The 9113-nt window shown below is 38.2% G+C and overlaps 2 protein-coding genes across 9 annotated transcripts in view; both read left to right on the top strand.

Moving 5' to 3' along the window:
- The window catches only part of LOC144978148 (uncharacterized), a 5822-nt gene extending 854 nt beyond the window's left edge, over positions 1–4968 (top strand). Inside the window, exons 2-3 of one of the 2 annotated variants that reach the window (XM_078923819.1) lie at positions 3319–3418; positions 3920–4968. In XM_078923819.1, coding sequence (XP_078779945.1) covers positions 4128–4691 — 564 coding nt within the window. In that variant the 5' untranslated portion in view covers positions 3319–3418; positions 3920–4127 and the 3' untranslated portion in view covers positions 4692–4968. The remainder of the gene's footprint in view (positions 1–3318; positions 3419–3919) is intronic. The other variant, XM_078923818.1, reaches the window with a different exon arrangement.
- The window catches only part of LOC144978146 (uncharacterized), an 87567-nt gene that overhangs the window by 33158 nt on the left and 45296 nt on the right, over positions 1–9113 (top strand). The window lies entirely within an intron of this gene.

Raw genomic sequence — 9113 nt, 5'->3', positions numbered from 1 at the left:
AGCACTTTTAGTGGATATTACGCTATATAAAAGCTCAAGTTTTTTTTTGATGAAAAAAAAAAAAAACGCAAAACAAACAAAACAAACAAACTGATTCTTAAAGTAAGTTGATATTGAATTATAAGACTTGTGAATAAATACACTTTGAAATCAAGATTAGTCATAACCATAGCCATCTTTATAACATGCCAAACAGCCGATCAATCAACCACAGAACATACTTAATGAGCAGTAATCACAACATTTTGACACAGTAATGAGAGGAGTTGCATGCATTGCCACGCTTGTCGATAACATATATTAAGATAAGATGTCATCACTCTGTGACCAGAAAATCAGTTGCACAAGGTATATGACACTTCCAAGTAGATTGGAACCAGTAATGTGACATCGCATTATCGTTACCTCTATTCAGTTTCTTGATTGATGACCACATAATAATTATTTATGAATCTCACTGAGGAACTGATGTTGAAGTTTTTGGTTTTAATAAAAATGTGTGAGTTTTGTTTACAAACAGAATTCCTCCTTCCTTCCTTCCTTCAGAGCCATTGGGGCCCATGGAGTCGGAGTTTATCCCGGTTTCTATCGCGTGAAACGGAGAACAATATTGCTTGCTATCCTTTGGATAGGATGCTAGTCTATCGCAAAGTACATATATTCCGCCAGATCTAACAGACCCAGCTACCCAATCAATCACTGCTGGGTGGAGAAAATAATCTCGACTGCACCCGGGATCGATCTAGGTCCCTTTGCGTGTGAAGCGAGTGCTCAACCCGTCCTACATGTTAAATGTTGCTGTTGGCCAGTGACCCCTTGTAAAGCGCTATCGGGAACCCCCCCCCCCCCCCCCGTAAAAATCCTCAAGCGCTTATAAATATGGTTTCGTGCGAGTTTTCTTTCCTCTTTTTTTTTTGTGTGTCCACAGCAAAGGGACATAATCTGTGACAAACGCATTCCCTAAATATATATTATTATTATTATCTTTGACAGCCTATGTCAAGCTGTGAGTAATGCTTATGCTCTGTGGGGCTGATGGGTTTGGGTATGAGGCATGTTATGAAGGTGGTTATGGCCATGACGTAATCATCTGCTTTTGTGTTCGTTTCCATAATTTGGAACGATCTATTTTCAGCCATTTTGTTTTCCCAGTCTTTGATCACATGATTTATCGATTGTTGATAATTCTATATAATTTCTGTAGATATGTAAACATTTATGATTGCATTGTTTATATCAGGGTTGTCCACATCAATAATCGTCTTTAAAAAAGTCTATCCAACTTTGGGCTGTAACTGGAATGCATATAAGTCAACGTGCACTTATTTGTAGGTCTAACAACCTAATTCATTATGGGCTCATTGTTGTAATGGGAATTAAAAAACAAACAAAAGACGCACAGTATTGTCCGTTAAATTAAAAAAAAAAATGCCCTTCCGCCACGACACCATAATATATTAAGATAAGCAATCCATGAAGGAATATAGATAGTCCATCAAACAGGATGTCTGATGTCAACAGGAATCATCCACATGTTGTCCAATGTGAGAAAATTGAAGGTTAATAATCTTGCCCAAGGAAAAATAAAACGAAACGAAAGTGCCGGAAGGAGGGCTCGAACACTGGGCCTTCCGGGTCACAGTGCAATGCCTTAACCACTCGGCCACTTCGCCCCCATTTCAACATTTTGTCCATTACAACAATGTTAACTTGGCCCATAAGCGGGTTCGGATGAGAGACCTGCATGTATGTACACGTCGATATGAGTACATAGATGGCCTTCAAAACTTGCTAAGTAACATTTAGACAGAAAATAGGTCAACACTCTCAAACAATCAGTAGAACATCTTACAATTGGATAGAATTTCTATAAAGACGATTGGTGACGTGGACAATGTTTTGTTTTTACCAACGTGTACTTATTTGCAGGTCTGATAACCCAATAACTCATTATGGGCTCATTGGTGAAATAGAACTTTTTTTAAAAAATGATACAAATTATTGTTCATTACAACAATTTTAAACCAGGCCCATAATTATGTTTGGTTATAAGACCTGCGTATATATATACGTCGGTGATTACCCTTTTAAAATAATTATTTGTATAAATTTGCTGTGTTGCCTTTTAACGAAACCCGCCGAAACCCAATAAAACCCGACAAAACCCGACAAAACCCGACAAAGTTATGGAAAGTAGGCAGCAGCGGGGAGTGAACCTGGGGCTCAGGGAAGTGTACACTATTGGGGAGTGTACCTGGAACTGGGTTTCGGCGGGTTTCGGTGGGTTTCGTAAAAAAGAAACACCCATAAATTTGTTATTTTATTATCTGTGTATACTTGATCTTCTTAATTAGATGTTTTAGTGATGTGTAGTTGAGACGAGGTAATAATGTATCACTGTCGGAACCAAATGAAGTTGAAGATTCGTTCAGAAAATATGAGGATAATAAATGGCAAATTATTAGAGAACAGGCATCGGTTTAAGATAAAGACATCTGATTAGATGTGTATATATAAAAACAATGTCAGATAAATACGAGAAAAACAAGCCACCTCCCCCCAAATCTAGCCTGCCTCGAGGCATTGTCCCATATACACCTTTACATATCTTTCTCTTAGCCCTTATCTTACCAACCATTTAGATAATTTTCCCTAATATATATATATATATATATATATATATATATATATATATATATATATATATATAATAATAAGAGAGAGAGAGAGAGAGAGAGAGAGAGAGAGAGAGAGAGAGAGAACAGGTAGCTATCTAGCTTTAGCCAGCTAGCTAACTAGATAGATTAGTAGATAGACGGATGGATAGATAGAAAGATTGATATAGAGGTAGATGAGAGAGTTGTTTTCCTTCTTGCTGATTTACTCAACAATTTCAGCACAATATGCTTCGATTTAGGGATGATAACACTGTATATTTTGCCTACTTTTACAAGCTACTTTATATTCATTTCTCATTCTCATGTCTCTGCGTACCAGTTTTCAATGTGCTCTTTAGCGTCATCAAATTTTGTGTCTGTCTTATAAAGAAGTACACAAAGCACACACAAATCACAAGATCAAATTTCCGACCGCGACGTAAAAGAACAAAATAAACAAAAAAAAAGAAAAAAAAGAAAAAAGAAGATGTATTGCAAAGGATTTTAATTAGATAGAAAACATCAACATGAGCAAAATTCTGCAATCTTCAACATAACAATGAATTGATTAAATAATTCAGAATAAGATAATTTGTTAAGAGAAGGAGAAGAAATTAATAGGATGTCGCTTCGCTACTATCGTTAAACACACACACCACAGATGCAATGAGAGTGAGAACTAAGTTGCGACCATCACCAGAAGAGACTAACACAAAGGACAAGAAGATGGTGGCAAGAACAGAGAAAAGCAACACATTCAGGTACGAAAACCCTTTTTAACGTTTTCATTACAAGTACGAAAGCATTATTTACTTGACAAACATTTAACATTTACTATCTTGTCAAACAGACAAATCTACAGAATATGTCGAAGAGAAAATAATTAATTGAGCTCTATCTGGTGAACAGTTCTATTAAAAAAGCACGATTCACATTCAAAACTCTAGAAACCAGCTTTGTTATAATATAGCAATTCTATTAAATTTTTATTTTCTTCTATATTGCATTTTAAAAGTATCTAAAATCTGTCAATTGATGACAATATAATAATAAAAATAATAATAACAAAGAACAATTGCTTTCGAACATCGCATGAAAAGAACCCCAAAAAGTTGATGCTTTTGTACTGAAGTATTGAAAACATCTTTTGATTTCTTAATCATCTTATCATTAAGACTATGAGATGAATTATAAAATTTTGATTTAAACACAAACTGCTTCTGAAATGAGACAATTCAATCCCTTTAATATTTTCATTCCAGGTATATCCCGGTGCGGGTAAATAACTGAGAGCCATCACATTTTTGGGAATCTGGTTTTATCACACTCCTCCACACGTGACATCAACAACAACCTCAACAAAACTCTAAGAAAAATAACATCTCCTATCCTCTTCTCCAGTTGGAAACGCCCGTCATCATTTAAATTCAACACCTCGTCGTTCCGTTTTGAAACAACTTTAATTTAACAATGTCCCACTTCAACACCGCCCGATACCCACCTCCAGTGGACACACCTACCAGGTTAGAAGAGCGACCTCCCCTGTCCAGAATGGGAGGATCCTTCATGGCCACTCAGAAAGGGTGGCCTCCTAGCGTGCCAGGATACTTCGGTCCGTTCTCTCTTCCACCCAGACGTCTGTCGCCCATTCTCGACCTCAAGGACAAACGCGACGGCAAGGATGCAAAAGCCGGGAATCCTCGCTGGTCTGAAGGCTCGTGGCCCCTGCCTCACCATACTCTCTACTTCGATCCGAAAGAGGCCGGCGGAGACTGGACTCATTTTGAGCGATTCATGCCGCCTGGACAGATGGTCCGCCGGAAGTGGCCCGCGGAGCAGCTGGAGCAGGTTCGATTCCCGGAGCGTGATATCGCTTGCCCCAATGCCATCAACCGGAAGAACTATCGCGGCTACCACTTCCTGCCCGATTACACAAGTCGAAAGGTGATTGGAGACAAAGAGGCACCTTGGAATAAAGGTGGCGACTTTACATACACTTCTTGGGCCACCGTACTGGAAAAATGCGATTTTTAAATACTACAAATATTGTCATAAAAACAACAACAACAACAAAAACAACAACAACAACAACAACAAAACAAAACTAACAGTAACAGATAATAATATTGTTTATTCTTCTAGTTCGATATGAGACGTTGTATAATGGACATCATTAATAGCCCAAGACGTTTTGATGGAATTGAGAAGAAAGAAGCACTTGTGATATTGACAATAATGAAGGAACCATTAATGTCATAACAATATATATATTATAATACACAGCTTTACGCTGAGTTTTACCGAATTAAAACTGTTTTCTTTTCTTTTTTTCTTTAGTGCATATGTGACTCGTCTCAAAACGGTATTAATTCGGGATGATTAAGACGCTGAAAATGGAATTTGTAGCCAGAAATATGCTTAAGTTGAGTTTATATGCTTTATAGAGGAGCAGGAATATCATATTTAACTGTGCTAAATACCAACGTTTCATAATTTTGACCAGTTTAACTATAATTTGACTTTTTGTCATCTGGTCTATCCCGAGATAATACCGTTTTGAGACGAGAGGTCACATATAATATTTAATCTTTCAATGTCATTAAAAAAAAGTAAAATATTATAGATAGACTGAAGATGACGTCACTAAGGTCTTTGTTATTGGTTGTTTTTTTTGCCATTCATGTTTATGAGTAATTCTCACTAAACTGTATATATAGTATGCGCTTGGCTAAGAAGCTCACGACATTGCCATCCAGAAATAGAACGGACTAACACACAAAAACTATGTGTAACCACTAACGTTTATAGTCTGGATAATACAGTTAAGTGAGAATTACTCTTAAACATGGATGGCAGAAAAACCCCCCAATAACAAACACCCGAGTGACGTCAACTTCATTCTATTTATCTATTAACCAGACTATAAAGGTTCAAGATTACTTACACATAGTTTTGTGTGATGGTCCGTTTTATTTCCGGATGGCAATGCTGTGAGTTTCTTAGCCAAGCGCACACGTGCATTGATCTGTAGGTCTGATTACCCAGTTCGTTACGGGCTCATTGTTGTAATGGAAATCTTTAAAAAAAAAGAATGACGCAAAATATTGTCCATTACAACATTATTAAACTAGGCCTCATAAGTGAGTTTGGATGTCAGACCTGCATATAATATGGACACGTCGGTTATAAATTATATAAGCCAGACTGGGTGGGGTTCCTGACCTCCCATAGTGGGCAGGGGGTACATACTGTGTCTTCTATCCCCTTATATCTGTTTTCCAACATGATTTCTGTCCTTTTCTTGGAATGAGATTACTTGGTTTTGTCCTGGACCTGGTCGGAGTCCTAGCTGGGAGGGAAACAGTCAAATGCATAGTTATTGTTTTGGGAAATGATATTTTTATTTCCTTGTAAATCATCTCTCTGTTATGTATTATTATATTTGTTATTTTGAATGTATAATGTGAGCATTTGAGTGTATTCCTCTTTGTTGGATTTTGTGCTTGAGTCCGGATGAGACTTATAGGTGATCTCAAACTAATTACATTGGTGGTGTGCTCTTGGAATCTACACCTGATCCCTTTTTGTTCCCAATTCCCCTATGTGTCACTTTTTCTTGGGTGCTTAAATTGTAATTCTAGAACTTTTTTCTATCCTATTTTCTTCCTTTTTACTGGCGCTGATATAACCTAAATGTGTTGCAAGCGCCGTAAAACCCTTAAAAACAAAAACAAAAACAACCATATAAGCCAGACTACTGGTACGGTGCACTGATAGAATGTGTTCCTGAGATTTCGATAGTTTGAGCTTATAATATAAAACATGAGATGAAGTGAGTATGTAGGAAAGTGCCAGAAGACAATAGAGAATACAAATTTCGCTGCGGTGATGGGGGTTTGAACCCGCGACCTTACTGGTACGACAACTCCGCCTGGCCGGGGAGAGCGTGACTCTAACGTTATGAGCTATCCACGATCCCACGATAAAACATGAAATGACAGAGACTTGCTTGGGAAATGTGTCGTAGCCATCACCAACTGGAATTTTCCGGAATTGTTTTTATGACACAATGCCAGACAAAGCAGAAAAAAAAATTACAATCTTTATAGATAGTTCAAAGATGACGTCTCTCAGGTCTTTGTTATTGTTTTTTTGCCATCCGCGTTTATGAGTAATGCTCACTGAACTGTATTAACCTGACTATAAACGTTCATGGATACACACAGATTTGTGTGTTGGTCCGTTATACTTCCGGATGACAATGTTATGAGCTTCTTAGCCAAGCGCATACTATCTATAGATTTTTATTTAATCTGACACTATTGTAACCAGTGAAAAACAACTGAAACAAAAAAAAAAAAAAAAACAACTAAAAAAAAAACCCAAAAAAACCCCACACACACACACACAAAACAAACAAGCAAAACAAAACAAAAAAAAAACAAATAAAAAAACAATCATACAATACATAAACAACACCAAACCATTTTCACCTAAAAAAACAACAAAACAACAACAACAACAACAACAACAACAACACACACATACACACACACACACACACACACACAAACAAGCAAAACAACCCCCCCCACCCCTATAAAAGAAAAACAAAAAAGAACAGACCCCCAAAACTCCCCCAAAATAGCTAATAAAAAGAACAAATCAAACACAAAAAAAAAAAAAAACAACAACCAAAAAACAAAACAAAACAAAACAAAACAATAACCCAACAACGACAACAACAACAAAATATTGAAAATTTTATATCACGCAATATCCACTAAACGTGCTCAGAGCGTTTTTCAAGGGGGGGACCCTAGCCAACAGCAACACTACACAAGTAAAACGAAACATTTAAATCAAACAAAATAATATATCTATCGATTTTTTTTCTTCAAATACTTTGCATACCACGAGTGTGTCGGTCTGATTGTCCAGGTTCCACCCTCGACACAATCAATCTATTCAATAATAAGATCTTTATACTTTACAGCCTATTATTATTATTATGAACAAGCACGTCACGGACCGTCTAGTGTTGTGATTCTATTATTTCGAGGTTTTCGTCAACAATAGAATACACACTAGCAAGTTAACAATAAGTTTGAATTTCCATTGTCAGAATCTGGTTCGTCCCGACCAGTGGCGTAGCATGATTACAGAATAAGGTGGTGCCAGAGTCAGAAGAAAATAACTTTAAACAAGCTATATTTGTAAATACAAAAGAAAGAAAATAGATTACAGAAAAGACTTTCTCAAATAAATAAGGGGCGGTATATACTATTTCTGATCATTTAAAAAAATGCTGTAATCCATTTTTTAAAGATGGATGTGGTGCCAGGCACAAAAACAACCAATATAGCCACGCCCCTGGTCCCGACGTATTGAGTAAGAACTGAGGCGATGGAGAACATAATATTTGCAGGTTAATGGTTACGGTCCCAACCTACTGCTGAGGGTCATTGGGACAACATATTTCACTTTGTAAAATGTATACATACATATTATATATATATATATATATATATATATATATATATATATATATATATATATATATATATATATAATCATATCTTGTCGCGCCAGTGAGTCAGCCAGTCCCGGGCAGTCTGGTTGCATTCACTCAGGTCAGCATTGGTGCAGTGAGGTCCCAGCGAGCATTCGGACAGGATGTGGTCCATGGTCTGTCTGGGGTGACCGCATGGGCATTCAGTGCCCGGTGAGATTTTCCATTTAAAGAGATTGGTGGCGGTGTTTCCCACCTTTGCTCTGGCTCTGTTCAACGCCACCCAGTCTTTTCTCTTGAGGTCTGTGCCTGCTGGGAGCTTTTCTGTTGGGGGCTGGAGGGCATCGTTTGCTGTCTTGTCCCATTCTACCCATTTTTCCAGGCGGTAGAATGCTGAGTGGTCTGGGTGAAGGCTCTCTACTGTGAGGAAGCTTTTCCTTGATTTGAGCCTGCTTTTGGGGCAATTGTGGTCATGAAGGGGGTGTCTCTGGTCCATTTCCTGTTTGTATTTTTGTATTTGGGCATGAGTTTCCCTCCGGATGTGTGGTGGGGCTATTCCTGCTGCACGGCAGACCAGTGGTAATGGTGTTGCTCTCAGCTGGCCCGTTACGATCGGCAGGCGTTGTTGAGCTCGGGGTCTAGCTTGGAGGCATGGCATGATCGGGCCCATACAGCTGAGCAGTACTCCGCAGTTGAGTAGCTGAGGGCCAATGCTGTGGTCCTTAGAGTTTTAGGGTCAGTTCCCCAGTTCATGGTTGCCATCTTTCCAAGGAGCGCATTACGCGTGGACACTTTTGCCTTGGTCTTCCTCACGTGTTCTCTGAAGGACAGAGTCCGATCAAGCGTCACTCCGAGGTACACTGGGTGGTAGTTGTACTCTAATGTCTGGCCATTCCACTTGATGTTAAGTTTTTTGTGGGCTTGGTGGTTGTTGAGGTGAAATG

Source organism: Berghia stephanieae, chromosome 8 (genome assembly GCF_034508935.2).
Source record: "Berghia stephanieae isolate SIO BIC M18660-M18661 chromosome 8, UCSD_Bste_1.3, whole genome shotgun sequence".
In the NCBI taxonomy this organism is placed as follows: domain Eukaryota; kingdom Metazoa; phylum Mollusca; class Gastropoda; order Nudibranchia; family Aeolidiidae; genus Berghia; species Berghia stephanieae.
This window is presented reverse-complemented; position numbering and strand designations above follow the sequence as displayed.